Genomic DNA, 18,169 nt, shown 5'->3' on the forward strand with positions numbered 1-18,169 from the left:
TTGGAATCATCCACCCCATGCCTTGTTCCCTGGACCGCATTGCATATCTGCAGGCGTCACCATGCATCAGGCCCCTGGGAAGCTGCCTTGTCCTGTGTGCCCTGTATAATGCAGTGTTACTTGATGCACATGTGTGCATCTCTGTATATGCCAGAGGAACAGAAGACAGCTTTTTTAGAATCAGGGTTGAGAGTCAGCAATTTTCTGGGAAGGATGGTGTCTCTGTTTAGATGGGACTCTTTCTTAAAGCATACCGTCTCCTTCTCTGAAAGATAGTCGGGGCAGAAATAGAAAAATCCCTGGGGAAGGGGAATCTTTTTCCTCTGAGCTTGTAACTGTCTGAGCCCAAACAGCAGAGGGTGTTTTTCTGTGCCACATTTAACAGTATGTATGCGAAGATCTTCTGTCCCTGGTTTTGAACCTCGGCCTGTGGAATGAGGGAGAGGTGCAGCCAGAGGTCATTCCGTAGAAAAAGAGCTGGAGGAACTCATTAGCATATGCCACGCCCCTTGCCATCACCAGAAGTGTGTCATTAGCATAACTGATTTGCATATGTCATACCCCCTGCCATCACCTATCGTGGCTGTTTTGGACCCAATCCTGGCCATTCAGGGTCGAAATTGGGCCCAAAATGGCAAAAGGGGGCTGAAAATGGCTGAAAAGGAGCCTAAAATGGTCAGGATCAGGTAGCTGCTGAGCGGGGGAGTGATCCCCCACCTGTCAGAGGCCCGATCTGGGCCGTTTCAGCCCCAATCCAGGCCGAAACAGGCCCCAAATGGCTGAGAGTCAGGTGGGCGGGGCCACCTGACATGTGACCCTTTTGGGGAACTGCTGGAACTGCGTTCCTGCACGTCCCCCCCTCAAAATGAGCCCTGGGTGCAGCACAGTCCCTTGACTCTGACAAGACGGCTGTTTCTTCAAATGAAGCGCTGTGATGCAGCAGAATGGGGTGTGAGCTTCCAGGAAGATTGCCACAGCAGTGGCTGCGGCTGAGTTGTGCTTTTTGAGTCTTGTGAAGTGGGTCTGTCTCTGGACACAAGCCTGGTGGTCTCTCAGGCATGATACTGGTCAGGCTACTCCCTCACTTGTTTGGGACTTGCCTTGCCCAGAAGTCAGGCCAGATCTGCGCAGGGAGAAGACACCTTGCACAGTCCCTTCTCTTGTGCTTAGGGGTCTGCCATGAGAGGGAATGTGTCCAAATACATTCCCCTCTTGGTTCATAGCCACGGGTAGAAGACCTTTCCCAAGGCATCTTGTGGCAGTGAAGGACACAAGTGAATTTCAGAATTGCCTGCTCTTCCTCGTCTTAATTGGAAACCGCTGCCAGGATCTTTCCTTGCATGATCCAGAGGCCACTTTTCAGTTTCTTGTTGAGATCACATGTTCTAACAGCGAGACTAATTTATCCTTACTGACTTTCTCACCATGCCATTGATAGCATAGTGAAGTGCCGCCTGCCTTCCCTTTCTTCTAGCCCCAGTTTGGCACTGATTGTAGTCCCCAAGACATAGCTTCCCTGGTGGCTGGCTTTCTGGCCCCCTCCCCAGCTATGACTTCTCAGCGGGCTCCGTCCTGCTTCTGCATCTTGCTGCCTGCTCTGCTGCAGTTGCTCTCTCACTCCACCTCTGCTCTGTGCCTGGTGGGACAGGGGGAACACACGCACGGTCCTGCCTTTGGTTGGCCACGGAGACCTCCCAGCTCTGGCCACTTCACCTGGACCGGGGGAGAAGCTTGTGAAGTCCTTTGGCGGGCCAGCCTGGGAGTACTTCCTCTGCATGGGGTTGCCTTGTCCCTTTCCCTTCTGCTGTGTGTTAACCTGTGCTAAGGGCACCTCCTTTGGCAGGGTGAGGTTTCCTCCGAGAGGTGGGGGGGACGGTGTTGGGGAATCTCCTTGGGGCAGCTAGGCAATGCTACTGTGCCCATCTCCATCCATGCTGTTTCCTATGCCGCTGACCGAGGTATTTGAGCTGTACATGGTAAATATGTGAGTCTAATGGACTGCCACACCTTTCTAGGGTCTCAGTGCACGGGTCTCTTCAGCACCACGGTCCTCGGAGGCTCCTCCAGCGCCCCAAACCTCCAGGACTACGCTCGCAGCCACGGGAAAAAGTTTGCCTCTGGCTTTCTGTACAAAGATGGTAGGTGCATCCTCTTCCGCAGGCAGAGCACCCACAGGGAAGGCACACAAGGGGCATGTGAGCAGTGGCGTAGCAGTGGCATGTGCTGACCCTGGGAAGGAGGGCGCTCAGCTCAGCAGTCCTTCCAGGGCACTGGCCTGGTTCTGCTTGTGCTCTGACAGGGTAGGGCTGTGGCCTCCGGCACACAGGTTAGAGTCCACTGTCACAAACCTGCTGCTGCCCAGTTCTTGGGATCCTTTCACCTGAAGCCTCCTGGGCTCCATGTTAAGGGGCAGTGTGTTAGAGGCCAGGGCTTGGGGAAGGAAGAGCGGTGCTTCCCTGGTGCAGCAGTTCGGGCGTTGTCAGTTTTGGCTGCTCCTGAAAGTCATGTCGAACATCTTCAAGGTTTTTAGGAAGTCCTTGCAGTTTTTGAAAAATGCTGACCTTTTACCCATTTGAGAGAGCGCAACATGGTAAAATGGCAGAATAAGGCCTGATTCCCCTTGCTTTTTACTCTTCAGTATGTCCTTTGAAACCATGTTTCGGCCTTGTTTGTAGAGATGGACATGTGCCCTGGACTGGAGCTCTGTTTCTCAAACACACAAAGGGATACGAGTTTTAAAATATCCTCAAGAACCATCCCTTCTGCATGGTGTATTTCAAGCTTTTTGGTTTGGGCATTTGCTTGGGTTTGCAGCTCTGAGAAATAGGGCGTACTGAAGAGGCCAGGGGTAGGGCAGGTGGGTCAGTTAACAGTAGCTGCAAAAGGGCCAGTTTCGCATTTTCTGTGACTGCTCTGATGGGCTTGTCTTTGCCTTAGATTAGGAGCAGGAAATCGAGCTGTTAAAAATGTGGGTTCAGGTCTGGCTCACGTTTACTGGTATTTTAAAAAAACTATGTAGTTCAGTTTGGGTTCGAACACCCTTGAAAAGGTGGTTCAGTCACTTTTAACCTCCTTAGAAGCATTTCATGAAGAATAATTGAACCCAATTTGTTTGCAGTGGAACTCTGCAAAATGGGTAGGGAAGGTTTGAAATTGAGGCGGAATAGATCGTGTTTCACAGTTTTAATCTCCAGGGATAAAATAATTGACTATTGCTTCCTTGATAAATATTTTTGTAAACTTGTCACAGCAGTTTCATCCTTCCATTGCCCGTACCCCCTCCCCAGTGTCTTACGGCTCCTTTTTTCCTTTCAAGAAGCCCCACAAATCCATCCAAAGAGCTGGGGAGAGAGGGATTGGCAACATTAGGCTGCGGGAAACCAGTGCCAAGGAAAGGCAAGAAGTTTCTAGCCTCTGCCGGAGAGACCTTCGTGCTGAGGGCATCTTCTTGAACCCTGGGAGAACGGATGGCAGTGCCAAGCCCGGCCGTCGGCCCCTCCTGGTTCTCCAGCTCTTCTTGTCAGATGGCTCAGTGTGGAAGAGGTTCTCCAGATACAGCTGGAGCCAAGGGCTGCTGCCGCCTATAGAAAAACAGTCCCGTTCCCTTTAATGGAGGCTGAACGGGGGACTCTCATTTACCTCCCTGGCTATAACAGCTTCAGGCGCCCATCTCCGCACTTGAAACCTTTCAGGAGAGCCAGTTTGGTGTAGTGGTTCAGAGCAGCAGGACTGTACTCTGGAGAACTGGGTTTGATTCCCCACTCCTTCACTGACGCCAGCTGGGTGACCTTGGGCTAGTCACAGCTCTCTCAGAGCTCTCTCAGCCCTACCCACCTCACAGGGTGATTGTTGTAGGGATAATAATAACATACTTTGTAAACCGCTCTGAGTGGATGTTAAGTTGTCCTGAAGGATGGTATATAAATTGAATGTTGTAATTATTATTTCCAAGAGGTTTGGATTCCAGAGGAAGCACTCTGGGGCCTGGCCTGGCCTGCCTTGTGGGATGCTCCACCTGTCCCCCCTACCTCTCATTTGTTGGCTCTGTGTGTCCTCTTGATAATGCACCAACATAGGATCATAGAGTTGGAAGGTACCTGTAGGGTCATCTAGTCCAACCTTCTGCACAACGCAGGAAATTCACAAGTTCTTCCCCCCCCCCCATGCCCCCAGTGACCTCTGATCCATGCGCCGAAGATGGCAAAACACCACCAGAATCCCTAGCCAGACTGACCTGGGGAAAATTGCTACCTGACTCCAGAGTGTCTTTAAAAGCTTCAGGTGTCCATTTCCACACATGAAACCTCTATTAAAGGGACAAGACATTTTGCTCCCGTCCTGTCATCACTACTAAACTCTCCCCTTAAACGAATCTCCGGAACGCCTGACTACTGAACCACTTTTTCTGGACCAATTACCACTTTGGGCAATTAAGGCTTGAGTTCTAGTTCAACCCACCTGCCCAGGGATTGGGTGTGAGATCATGGGTTAGGGGCCCAGCCATCATGGAGCCTTTGCTAGCACTGCCTTGGAGTGGGGCAGCTGCAAATTGTGACTAACTGAAGCCATGCTGTCTTCTTGTTTTCTCAGAGCTCTTGTCTATGCCAGCTGTAAAGCGATTTTCTGTGTCATTTGCAAAGCATCCAACTAATGGTATGTTCGCTTCTTAATTTGGTACTTTCCCCCCTGCCTCCCCCCATTTCGGCCCCCTGTCGTAACAAATGTTGTGCATGCTGGGTGGGTCTCCCACCTCCCCTGGTTAGCTGTGTTGTGTGTCCCTCTGCAACTGCCCGGCTTGTTTGTTTTTCCTCGTTTGTGATCTGTAGGGGAGAGGAGGAGATCCCATGCATTAAAACCTTCCAGGGGTGCACACACCGCACAAATTGCAGAAAGGAAGGCAGCTGGAGTTGGTCATAGATGAGCAAAAGCAGGTGTGGGCAGGCAGTCCCTGCAGCTCCGCCCCAGATGCGCTGCCCCAGACCTGCACCGTGGGCCTCGCTAGGGCTGTCTGCAGCATGGTGAACGACCTGCGAGCTTGGGTTCTGCCACCTCCTGCCTGGACCTGTGTGATCAGTTATAGCGGTTTATAGTGGTCCTCCACTCGAAGCCAGCTGGGTGACCTTGGGCCAGTCGCAGCTCTTTCAGAGCTCTCTCAGCCCCACCCGCCTCACAGGGGGATTGTTGTGAGGGTAATAATAACATACTTTGTAAACCACTCTGAGTGGGCGTTTGTCCTGAAGGGCGGTATATAAATCGAATGTTGTTGTTGTTATATTCAGACCCTGCATGTAGAGATGGGATAGCACAGGGCAGGGGGACTTCTTTTTGGAATTTCCCCCCAAAGTGTCCTGCACTCTGTAGGGCTGCTTGAGAGTAAGCCAGTCGTTCGGCTGGCTGGGCTGAGAAGCGCAGAGCAATAGGGGCTTGGAGCACACAGCTTGCACCTAGTGGACCGGCTGATCCAGCAAAGCAGTCCTCTCACTCCTCATCCTAAATAAACTCAGAGCTCCTCTGTCTGTCTTTGTTGCAACCGTTGACAGCGGGTGTGGAGGTGCTGGAGGCTGTACTGAGATCTGGCCAGGATCCTGCGAGGACTCGCTGCCTTCAGCACCCTGCTCTGGATTTGCAAAGAGGTTACGTGCAGCTGGACTGGCGCTTCGTCTCCTTGGTGCCCTGTGGGCCTTCTGCCGCCACCGTTTCTGCGGAGTGGCAGAGGATCCTGAGGGGCTGTAAGCAGGGGTTTGGCTCCTACGTGGCGGAGGCCTAGTGGTTGTCCCACGGGCTGGCGCTGTGGGCTTACTAGCAAGTTCTGGCCAGGTGACTTTTGGTAGTGCTGGGGTGTGATCAGCGGGTCCCTCTGTGCCCTCAAGCCTTCCCTGCTCCTGCCAGCCCCCTGGTCCCAGCTCTTCATGTCCTTCTGGATCCCCAATTCTGAGCCTCTGAGAGGACTCCAAGACACACTGGATTTTGGTGGAAGGGGGTGTGTATGCGTGGGGGGACTCCTCTAAGGAAATAAGCCTTCAGAACTAAATATTTGAACTGGATAATCAAAAACTGGTTTTATGAGGTTTGCGCGTAGAAATATGTTTTTCTTGTTTCTTTTATAATGTTGCTGCCAACGTACTGTTTCTAAACCCAAATGCTTTGCACTTGCTGCAGGGTTGATGTTTTTTATAATCAGTTTTTGTTTTCTCCATTTGCAGAATGTCATGCTTAGATGTGTAGGGCGCAGCGGTCCTTAACTCAGTTTCCAACACTGGTTAATTCTTGTGTAAAGATTTACTGTGATTTATTTTCGTGTGCTGTCAGTAGGAGCCAGGTGGTGGGGGGAAATGGGAGTGTTTTTTGTTTACCCTGGCAAATACAGAGAATAGGTTCTTTCTAACCTGAATTTCTGTCTAGTCCTCTTAACTATAACTATAGCCCTAGCCCAGAAGGGTCAGAGCTGTAAAAACAAGTATAGCCACCGTTGCCTTCAACTGTGAAGACACCTGTGGAGGAAAGGATTCACAGGCTTTGCTCTTTGGGTTTCTGGAAGGCCAGAAAAGCTGCTCAGCAGTGCTGTCCCCTTTTCCCTTATTCCCGGGAGATACCACATCCAAACTGGGTGGTAACCTCCACCAGCAGCAAATCAGGGTATCTTCTGCTCGATGGATTTGCTCATCTAGCCCTCTTTCCTGCCTCGCTGTTTAAAGACCAGCTCCCCAAGTCCTTGAGGAGCTCAGGGGCGGGTGATCAATACCCAAAAACATACTTCTGGGAAGTGAGATCCCTTGCAGCCCAGCGTTACAAGCTACCACCAGTTTTCCTCTAACTAATCCTAAATTTAGAGACAAAGGAAACAAGAGGTGGAGTCCCTAGATAAAGGTTTTGTCCTTCATGGCTTGTGCTTCCCTGGTCAGAAACTGTATCGTTCCTGGGTACTTGTTCTCTCTGCCAGCTACAGATTTGCAGAGGAGCTTGTGTGATCCGGAAGGCTGAATCCAGTGGTTCAATTAATGTTTCTCCACAACACCCATTCATTTTCTTCTGAAAAGCACCAGAGATCCCCAATATTATCTGTGGAAGAACCCTAATAAGTTAAAGCAAGACAGAGGTAGATCATATGAAACATCCGGGTATCTAATAAGTCACATACAATGATTATTTATTTCGAATTTCTATTCCACCCTCCCCGCAAGCGGGCTCAAGGCGGATAACAGCATATTTATCCAGAACATACTCTATGCTCAACTGGCCAAACATGTTTCGACCTATGCAGCCTTCTTCAGTGGTCATTGATAAATTGCTACACACATTGATAAACTGCTGTTGTTTATATCGGATGGAATAGACTTGACTAGGCACAGAATTAATCAGATTTATAATGTCTAGTCATGGAATGTGTGAATATACAATTCATTCTTCCATTCCAACAGATATACTTACATTGTGCAAAAAAGATGCTGTTATAATTAATATCCCGTGTATCTTTCTAGATCTGATCAGGGCAAACCAATTCCACACTGTGCGTCTAGCGGCAGTGATATATCTTTGTTATACTAAAGGCCAGTGAGTGTCACAGAAACCCAAAATTCTTGCTTTGAACTGTTGACTCTAAGTCTCTGTACACGAGATGCCTCGCACGTGTTCATCCAGTGTAGGGAGACACAATGTTAGCTGGGAAGTGTAGTTTAAAAAGGCAGCTCCTGATGAGATCGCTCCTCAGAGGTTTTTGTTAATTTCATCTTTTCCTCCCAGAAGGCTCTGTCAATTTCACCTCTCCAGTCTAAAACTGGGATCACAAAAGAGGGAGGCAGCAAGGAATGAAAATGGCCTGGAGTTGTTTTCCTGAGCTGAGCTTGGACCTGGAGAGGTTATAATGGGCTGATTTTCCCTTCTGGAATTTCACAGCCCCTTCACACAGCTCCAGTGTGACACGTGTTCTTCACATGTCACATGTCTCGTGTAGACAGATTCTTAGTCTTTAGCCTTTGGTGTCATAGCTCAACTTTTGATAGACTTGCTGAAAAGTTAAGCCAGCAAGGCGGGATGCCAGTGGGTGAAGAATCTTCTGCATTTATATACCTTATTTATTGAAATGTGTTTGAAATTGTACTGACTCACACTGTATAATCCACCTTGAGTCTCAGTGAGAAAGACGGACTATAAATAAGATAGATAAATAAATAGTCGTGGGAGGGTTTCACCTGTAACCTCCAAGGCAGGCTCTGCAGCAGGGATTCCCAGGTGCTCTGCAAACAGCCCTCTTCATGCAGTCTTTTGAGGTCCTCTCTGCATATGAGAAATTTTGGAAAGAATGAGGAAGGATTCTAGAGGAGAGCAGCCATTTAAGGGGGTGGATGGACCAGCTGCCCATGCCGAACACCTTTTCGGCACTCTTCTAGCAAAAGACTCCCCTGTGTGGTGAAGGGTGTATTTGGCAGAATGGCATTCTCCTTTTGTATGGGAAGGGATTTTTTTTTAATGAAAGGGAGGGCCCCTCACATGCTGCCTGAATCGGTTCTGTCCAGCAAAAGTGTGGTTTCTGAATCCGGCAGAATGTAGAAGCTAGCCTTCAATTTCTGGGAGAAGAACAAGCAGGCTGTGAAGGGATGTGAGGAGCTAGTGGCTGGGGGGAGACCATGCAAGAGGTTGGACTTCTCCCTTGGTTGGGCTTTTGGGCATCATGGGGGTGGAGGGTCCTGAGTGGATCTCTGGCCAGGCTTCATCCTCCAGTGGTCGTGAGTCTTTGCTCAGCTGCACTGCCAGCACCCCCCTCTCCTCATCTGTATCCTTTATGGCCCCTCCCCACAGATGAGCGGGAAGGCCAGTGCTTTGCCCACCTGGTGCGTCGCTTTTCCTCTGATTTTGCCACAAGCCGAAACATCTCTCTGGATGCCCCCCTGGCCCACCATCTCCACCAGTGCTTCTACCACCTGCGCCTCTTTCGGAATTGGCTGGTCTCTGGCCAGGGCGATCTGGAGAGCCTCGATGGTATGGCACAGCATGGCATGACATGCTTGTAGCCTTGGTGTGTGCCCATTATATGCTGCCAGGAAGCCTTCCCTTGGTTAGGTTTCATGGAGGTGCTGTTGTGGAGGCCCAGGGGAGCTTCTTTTCAGCCATTCTCTGCAACCCTGCAGTTTGTCTAGTGTGTGCAGATGGGCAACCCCGTTTCTCCGAGCTTGACTTTGATGCCCAGGCTGATCCAGAACTGTGGTGGCCACTCACCATTTCTAGATGGGAGCGGGGCCATGCAGAGGCTTGTTCTGCTCTGAGCTGCTTCAGCTAGCTTTGCATGGTGTTCAGTTTGTGTGCTTGGATTTCTGGTGGTATTAACCTGTTGGTGCTCTGAGGCTGCAGATTTTGTGGTGGGAAAGCAGCAGCCAGTCCAAGTCATTCTGTATCTGGCAATGTGTGTGTTATGTTGCATGGATGAGCTGCATTTTTCCTTACCAGGGAGGAAGAAGAGGCAGCAGTGCAGGGTTTGCAGAGAGAGAAAGTATGAAACAGACCCTGGTTTGAGAAGTGGTAGTCTACATCCTTCTCCCTGACCTGGATAACCCAGGTGAGCCCCATCTCGTCAGCTCTTGGAAGCTAAGCAGGGTCAGCCTTGGTTAGTAATTAGATGGGAGAACTCCAACAAAAATCAGGGTTGCAGAGGCAGGCAACGGCAAGCCACCTCTTTGAGTCTCTTGCCATGAAAACCCTGCCAGGGGCTGCCATAAGTAAGTTATGACTTGATGGCACTCTCCCCCACCACTCGTCTCTCCTAAAAATGGGAATTCATGCTTATTGTTCTCAGTCCACACAACCACATCCAAGAGATAATATTGTGTTACCAAAAAGAGATGCTTGCTAATCTTAAAACTGCATAGAAATTAGAATCTTACCTGACCTGGATAGCCCAGGTGAGCCTGATCTCATCAGAACTCAGAAGCTAAGCAGGGTTGGCCTTGGTTAGTAATTGGATGGGAGACCTCCAAGAAAGACCAGGGTTGCAGAGGCAGGCAATGGCAAATTACCTCTGTTAGTCTCTTGCCATGAAAACGCCAACAGGGGGCGCTGTAAGTCAACTGTGACTTGACGGCAGTCTCCGCCACCATCAGCAGCCTACATCCACTTTCTGCTCCCTGAGAATCGGAAAGTGGGCAGAAGGTGTGTCATCTTCGGGATTTTGCTTCTCTGGACAGGTGATTCCCCCCCCCCTTCAGTTCCCAGGAATTGTCCTGTTAACTAGGGAGAAGAGAGCACTTCTGCACCAAAGCCTCCAAGGGTCAACTTTGCCACAGCATTTGCAAGCTGTGAGGCTTGGAGGAAACCATGTCCCGGTCACAGAGTCTGATTGCTGCCTTAACAAGAAAACGGGCGAGAGTTGCGTCCTGGGCCTTAGATTCCAGCTTCAGGGGCCCAGCTGGGGCCATGGAATGAAGGATCGTTTCTCTTGCAAAGGACCAGATCAACTTCTCAGGCAGATGTCGCTGTCAAGATTCTGACTTGCCCAGGACTGCCCAGAGCTGCTTGTCACCCACTTTCATGAGATAGTTGGGGACTATTTCTCTTCCCTAGAGTGTAAAACTCAGGCCTTTGAGGCTTTTGCATAGCTTCCTCTGCGCTGCATTTGGTATTCTAAACTTGCATGGAAGTTAAATGTAAGGGGGATGGGAACATAAAACTAACTTTTAAGTTAACACTGATGGGGTCTGAACTGGCTGAGACTGAGAGTGAAGGAGCTATAATGGATAGCTTGAAAATGTCGACTCCGTGAGCAGGCAGTGTTGAAAAAGGCAAACTCCATGCTGGGGACTATTAGGAAAGGGAATGAAAATAAAACAGCCAGTCTTGTAATACCCCTGTATGACCCGTGGTGCACCTGCATTTGGACTAATGGGTACAGTTCTGGGCACCATATTTCAGAAAGGACATTGCAGAGCTAGAAAAGCCATGGCCTGAATAGCCCAGGCGAGCCTGACCTCATCAGACCTCGGAAGCTAAGCAGGGTCGGCCTTGGTTAGTAATTGGATGGGAGCCTCCAGTGAAGGCCAGGGTTGCAGAGGCAGGCAATGGCAACCCACCTCCGTTGGTCTCTTGCCAGGAAAACCCCAAATAGGGGTCATTATAAGTCAACTATGACTTGCAGGCATTCTCCGCCACCACAGAGCTAGAAAAAGCACAGAAGAGGGCAACAAGATGATGAAGGGGCTGGAGCACCTGCCTTAGGAGGAGAGTCTGCACAGCATGGGACTGTAAATCTAGAAGAAAGGCAGCTGGGGGAGGAAATGATGGCGGTTTTATAAGATGATGCACAGGGTGGAGAAAGTACGTACAGAGAGAGGTCCTTCCTCTCGCATAATAGTAGAACCCAGGGGTCCCCAGTGAAGTTGTTCAGAAGTACTTCTGTGCTGAATGAGTAAGTAAAGTATGTAACTCACCTCCAGTGGACGTAGTGATGGCCACAAGTTTTGCACATGGGTGGCTTTTATGGGGTTCATAAGAACATGAAGTGGCGTCTGCTCAGTGAGGGCTGATCCGTTCCAGCGCTCTGTTCCCTGCAGCAGCCACCAGACTGATGGAGGGAGAGGTCACGGGCGCTAAAGGGGACCTCCCTATATAGAGGCAGCAAACCTCTGAATACCAGTGCAGGAGGCAGGCCTGTTTGTTCAGCTCTGCATGCAGGTGGTTGGCTGCTGTGTGGAAGAGGACTAGATGGATCTTCACTGGTCTACTTTTGTGTTCTCACGGACCCTTCGGTCTCTGTGCAGATCGCACAGCTGTTGAATGACAGGAGACCTCTTGCGAAAAACACATCTGGAAAGAGAGGGGTTGGTTTAACGATCCGTGTGCCAATAAGGAGCGCTACTGTCAGCCCAGATGGATTCATAACCTTTGGTGGTTCATTCTGGCCCAGGCCTGCTAGCTTCTGGGTTGGCTGCTGCTGGCAGCAGGGCTTCTCCCGAACGCTCCGAACGTAGCTGGGTGCTTGCTTGGGCAGTGCGTCAGGTGCACCGTGTGCTGTGGGAGGGGTGGGAGTTTGTGAACGATGCCGTGGCCTGGCTTTCCCTTGGGCAGCCTTGATGGCAGAGGGTTTTAATGCTTTTGATGGCAAGAGGGTTTTAATGCTTTTGATGGCAAGAGGGTTTTAATGCTTTTGATGCCAGAGGGTTTTTATGCTTTTGATGGCAAGAGGGTTTTAATGCTTTTGATGCCAGAGGGTTTTTATGCTTTTGATGCCAGAGGGTTTTAATGCTTTTGATGGCCAGAGGATTTTAATGCTTTTGATGCCAGAGGGTTTTTATGCTTTTGATGGCAAGAGGGTTTTAATGCTTTTGATGCCAGAGGGTTTTTATGCTTTTGATGGCCAGAGGATTTTAATGCTTTGGCTGCAGGCTTTGAGGGCTGCTCCATGGTGCCCAGCATCTACCCCCTGGAGACTCTGCACAACTCGCTTTCCCTGCGCCAGGTGAACGATTTCCTGACAGGCCTCTGCAGGAGTTGCTGCAGCAGCACCCACTCCGGAGCCCCCACAGGTACCAGCTGGAGGGGGGAGGGGGTCTCTGGCTGCAGATCAGGGCCGGAATAGGGACAGTCTTGGGCTGGAAACAACCTCTGCTCCTTCGACAGCATCCGTCCGGCACATCAGCATGAGCTGAAGGCTGGAGCAATCTGGGCTGGAGCAGCAGGATTCTAGTCCTGTGGCAGCTTAGAGACTAACCAGGGCTGGGGCAGACTTTCCTACCTACTAATCTGCCTTGATGCTCTGGACGTTCCACAATCACAGAAATGAGAAGCCTCCTCCTGCCCTGAATTTGGCTGGTCCAAAGCTGTCTGCACTGCCTGGCAGTGATAGGAAACACTGGGGAGAAGCCTGACCCGGTGGTTTTTCTTTCTCCCGCAGCGCTGTTTGACTCCCTGGACAGCCAGGCTGCAGGCGACGCCTTCATGCAGCAACAGATTCTGTCATCCTCATCTTTGCCGCTGCATCCCCGCTTGGACAGGCCACCTTGGTGTGAGTGACTGGGGAAGGGACACACATCCCGGCAGGGGGTCTGACAAATTATTCTCAAAGGAGCAAAAGGCAGGGCAAAGTTGGCCTGGGACCTGGGAGTTAAAGGGGCTGAGCTGCCCTGCCAAGGCAGGAGGCAGCAGTTTTGTCAGAGTGAGCCAGAGAGGAGATTCTCGTGTGCTCGAGGAAGAAAAATTACCTTGCAGCTGAGATTGGTGGCAGGGAGGGGATCTTGCAAGGGGCTGGTTGGTACAGGGGAATGTAGATGGCCAGGGAAGGGGAGGGAGGGGCCCCCTATCTCCTGGAGTGGGGTAGGGTAGGAAGGCCAGGCTCAGAGTGTTAACCAAGACTGAAGATTCTGCCGTTGCTTGAGCCTGCACCACTGGGGAGGTCTGCTGTGCTCAGCCATCAGGGTTCAGAAGAGGGAAATGGTCCTGGGCCTAAGGGTGGGGGTGGGTGGGGGGCGCAGGCCTTTTCTTCCCACTTCCAGCCCCATCTCCCTGGATGGCTTCCTTCAGATTGCCCACTTTCCTTCCCCATAGGGACATGGCAACAATTTGTAGCATTTAGAAAGCAGCTGCCACACACTTTGCCCTGAGGGGACGGGAGGTAGTCTGCTCTGATGGCCATAGGCATAGCGTGGGCCATTTTCTTAGCGACTTGCCCATTCGCCTGCAGCCTGTGCGAGTGACCGGTGTTCCTTTGTACAATTGCCTTGCAGACAGCAGTGGGCCCTCGAGCACTGTCTCCAGCGCGGGACCTTCATCCCCAACCCCTTCGGAAAGTTGCCCCCGCTTCAGCTTCACTGAAAAGCCTCCATCCACCTGCCAAATGGGCAAGGACCGGCTCAGTGGTCAGCCGCCTGCGACGGAGGACAGTTCGTGTGGTAGCCGGGCCTGGAGAGATGCCCCAGCCATGGGTCAGGAAGGGATGGGGCAGCCTCTCCCAAGGCGCTGGGAGCAGACACTAGAGGAGGCCTTGCAACAGATGGAAGCCCCAGGACAGGAGGCAGAGCTCTGGGAGACTCTGGGAGGGGAGGAGGGGGGGTGCGCGCACCCAGTGATGCTGAGCCAAGAGGCAGAGTTGTCGCCAGCGATGCTTGATGTGTTGGAGGAGGACAGCGGAGGGGCCAGTGGACAAGGCAAACCAGGAGAATCACCCGAGGAGACGCTGGCAGGAGGGCCTGAGCAGGGCACAGAAGGGCAGGCTTGTCGAGAAGCTCTGCAGAGCCCCTTTCTTCCACTTGGGGAAAGCAGTTAGCCCCGGACCTACTGCGGGCTGCACGGCAGCTTCCCCTAAGAGCCTTGCCTTGGCAACACAGTCTTTGGGACTGGGAGGGGTTTCCCTCTGACTGTGCTATGCCCTGACAGCATCAGTCTGCCCTAGCAGCAAGGCCAAAGCTTGCTAGGTAGAGCTGCCTCACTGGGCCCTGCCTGGTTCCAGTCTGCCAGCCAGAGAGCTCTTGGTCTCCAAAGCTCCCCCCGTTCGATTGCTGCTATTCGGCTGAGGATGCTTGAAATGATCCTCAGGGTAGGACTTCTGGGAGACTCTTGGGGCCAGAGTGGCGGCCCTGAGGTCAGAGAGTGGAGAGTTTGTAGCTGAGCAGGTCTTCCTTGTAGGAGGTTGGAGGCCGTGTCCCAAGTTCCAACCTCACAGCAATTGTGAGGATACAAAGCCGCTTTGAGAAAGAGGCTTTTCAAAGGAACATGTGGGTGAAATGCCAAATAATGTACAGCGCAGAGCAAATATTTAATATATTCTTCGTGTCAACAAGGGTGGGGTTGGGGGCCTACATGTTCTTCATCCCCCCGTCCTGGTACATGAAAGGATCGTCTGTGGTTCAAATTAGTCTGTGTCTTTCTTCCACTTAGGAACTGTGAAAGTGTTTCCAAAGAGCCCTTCTGCTGCTAGATGTGTTGTGTAGTAAAATGCTGAGGCCCTCCCTCCTAGGGTTGCACCTCTGTCTTTGTGTCTGCTGTGCGTGGGCGTCATTTCCCTGTCGTCATTGGTTTTAAGCCCTTTCCGCCTTCTAGTCCGTCTTGTCAGAGTCTCATGGGCATAAGCACATCTTATTCCTGAAGGATTCGGTAGAAGGAAAGCGATTAGGGAAACCCCTGTAACTATCAATCTTGATTAGTAAATAGGCAGCATTTTTAATGACAGTCTCAAAAACACAGTCTCCATAAAAAGAGTATTTTACATCATCATCCTACCGATACTTTATAAAGTGATATGTGCAATACTAATATCTTTCTCGCAGGAAAAAAGATGCCCTCCTTTTTGCTGAAAGAAAGAAGATATTAAAGAGTATTAGTTTACACGTTTTCTGCACTTGAACACTTCATTGAACTTACTTGCAGGGTTTCCGGAATCCGGAATGTGTTGCTTGTCGGGATGTGACTGTTGGATTCTTTGATTGTACATTATTCCTATTACTTTTGAATTGTATACTCCTTAGAATTGCAAATGTCACTTTATAAAGTTTTGGTAGGATGATATAAAATACCTTTTTTATGGAGATTGTATTTTTGAGAGTGTAATTTCCAACCTGCCGTGATTAAGAATGCTGTCTGTTTACTAATCAGTATTGTACTGTAATTCACATTCTTAGATCGTTACGGGATTTTTCTTGATTACTTTCGTTTGCTGATTACCAAAACTCTCTTTTTCTATTGAATTGGGTAGAAGGGGGGCAGGAGGTTAGGTATTGCACCGCCCAACTGGAATAGCCACACCTCTGTAATGTTTAACACAGAACTGTTTTGTCACCTCCAGAGAAACTGGCGAGGGATACCTAAGCATTTATGACTGGCCAGAATAGCCAAACATCAGCTGTGTCCACATGTGTGAAGCATTCTCTGTCCTGCACACCTTTGAAGGTACAGCCCCAAAAGTGACACTGCAGCATCCCAGGCAAGGCAGAGGCACCTTTCTGCTGCAGGCACCTGAATCAGGCTGTGTGCCTCAGCCTCTAGATACGCGTACACACAGATGGTTAGCCAGACCTATGTTAGGAAACATTACACAGACAGCCCGCCCAGAAGTCATTTGGCACACCTGTATGGTCAGCTCTCCCCTGAAGCTGGGCAGGGACTGCAAACCAGCTTTCTATCCACTGGAGGGAAATGCTAGCCAGAGATAATCGGGGACAGGAAAGAGACCCGTTCTTATTCTTGTGGGGAGCCGAGGCCCAAACAAGACGTTACAGTGTCCGTGGTCTGACGTGTGAATGGCAACATCATTTTAGAAAAGAATTTGATCATATAGAAAGGGCCTGAGTGGGCCCATGATGCTATGGGCCCCCATGATCTTGTCCCCCTCCCCATGGGTCTTTTCAAGTTCCAAAACAGCCACGGGGGGGGGGCGGGGAGGGGGGAGGCAAGATCACCTGGACCTGCCACTCAGCAGCACTTTGAAATGGCCAGATTTTTCTCAAAAATGGTGTTAGCATTCACAGGCTGGGGCTGTCTTAACATCTAGGTTGGCTTGGAAGGCTCTCTGAAGATGCATCCAGGAAGAGGTGGTGGGTAACAAAGCCGTCTGTCCCCCTCTCTGCCCCATCAGGGAAGGGGAAATCTACACGAGCTTCTTCGGGCCTCGGCTGATTGCTCCTGCCAAGCGCGGTGTATCCAGCCGTGCTGAGAGTGCTGTGTTGGTTTAGCTGTGCATCCTGCTTCCTCAGCATCACTTCTGCACATTTCACGGATCAGCAGAAGAGCAGAAGTTCTTCCCCCAGTTATCCAGGATGGGTGGGATTTTCCAAGAGGCTCTGCTGCTTCTGGGTGCCCACCCGAAGACAGTCAGTACCCTTCACATGAGTAATATCCACGGAAACAGGACAGAACTCTGAGGTCGCAGTTAATGTGATTTTATTGGTTAGTGCAGGCCCCTCCCTTCACAATCATTAGAGTTACAGAGCATTGTGCACAAAAATGGAAAGGAGGAGGGAAGTTTGAGGGACTTGGCTTGATTTATACATAATAACGGTTAAAAAGGGGGCACAGGAAAGACTGATTCTGTCTGTACAGCATACAGCAGCAAAGGAAGCTGGCGCAGGAGATGCCATTTTGGAAGTTAAGGGGATACTGTAAAGTTGGGCAGAGCTTTCAAAGTTTTTTCAATCTTACGTACAGGAATAAACACATTTTTGGCCACATGCAGGCACAAGCAAAAGCAGAATGTAAACATTTCTCCCTCTGTTGGTTTCCTGGGGTTGTGGGGCCCAAACTCAATCCCCACGGGCTGGGCATGGCCCATCACCTAGTGTTTTCAAGAGGGGTCGCTGTACCTTTTGAAGATGCCGAAGGTGGTACAGCCTGCTTCAAAAGTACAAAAATGGTGCAAAGCACCTCATGTTTCAGTAGGGGGGAAGGGGAGGCAAATAATTGGATCGGTGTCAAGGCAGCATCAGTTGGGGGAGCAGTAGGTCAACCCCCCACACACTTTTTGCTTGCTTCAAGTTTTTTCATAGAGACATTCAAATGTGGATTAGTGCATTCGCTTGTCTGTCCGAACACAAGGGGGCGCCCCAGTGCACCGGAGTCCCTCTTCCACCTTGCAGGCAGCAGCAGCCCGCGAGCGGCCAAGCAACCCCAATCCACCAGGTCACGTCTGATGCCCCAGCAAGTGGAGAGGCCCGTGGGAAGGTGGCACTGGGGCCTTTGTTTAAGGTTAGGGGGCAGAGTGCTCGTAGCAGAGCCCCTGCAGCCCACCAGTCGCCCTTTCGAGGCGAGGTGGTCTTTCGAGTACTCAGACTGCAGCATTTAGAAACAAGTACCCTGTGACTGGACGGCCAGGAGCCTGCAGTGCCACAGCAGCTATGAAAACGTTTCTTTAAAAAAAAAAATCACAAAAAGCTGGTTCCACAGGAAAACAAAAATAAATATATAAATTAGATCATGACTGCGAAAATCATTCCTGCTGCATTCCCCCTTCCTCGACTCAATCCTTGTTTCTTCCACAGCAGCACGAGAGGCTGCTGGGGGCAGGGAGTTGCTGGACAGCAAGCTCAGGGGGCTCACTTCTTGCCAGGCAACGCAGCTGTGCACAGATGGGGGTGGGGCTCTGCCCCCAAACCCTCTTTCATCTGTTGCTTCCAACTCTTGTTCTGGCATATTGTTCCTCTCTCTGTCTCTGTCTCAAAGAGCACACAGGGCTCTGCATTTGGTATCTGTTACCAGAATG

At 50.7% G+C, this 18,169-nt stretch overlaps 1 protein-coding gene across 5 annotated transcripts in view; it reads left to right on the forward strand.

Annotated features, from left to right (window-relative positions):
- PPIP5K1 (diphosphoinositol pentakisphosphate kinase 1) overlaps window positions 1-15,354 on the forward strand; it is a 52,682-nt gene extending 37,328 nt beyond the window's left edge. The window contains exons 25-29 of one of the 5 annotated variants that reach the window (XM_055002398.1): window positions 2,016-2,138; window positions 8,797-8,976; window positions 12,369-12,509; window positions 12,878-12,988; window positions 13,707-15,353. In XM_055002398.1, the coding sequence (XP_054858373.1) occupies window positions 2,016-2,138; window positions 8,797-8,976; window positions 12,369-12,509; window positions 12,878-12,988; window positions 13,707-14,245 (1,094 nt within the window). In that variant the 3' untranslated portion in view covers window positions 14,246-15,353. Of the gene's footprint in view, window positions 1-2,015; window positions 2,139-4,590; window positions 4,654-8,796; window positions 8,977-12,368; window positions 12,510-12,877; window positions 12,989-13,706 lie in introns of all 5 variants that reach the window. The other 4 variants (XM_055002399.1, XM_055002400.1, XM_055002401.1 and 1 more) reach the window with 4 other exon arrangements.
- Window positions 15,355-18,169: the final 2,815 nt, after the last annotated feature.

The sequence above is a fragment of the Eublepharis macularius genome, chromosome 18 (genome assembly GCF_028583425.1).
Source record: "Eublepharis macularius isolate TG4126 chromosome 18, MPM_Emac_v1.0, whole genome shotgun sequence".
Classification (NCBI taxonomy): Eukaryota; Metazoa; Chordata; class Lepidosauria; order Squamata; family Eublepharidae; genus Eublepharis; species Eublepharis macularius.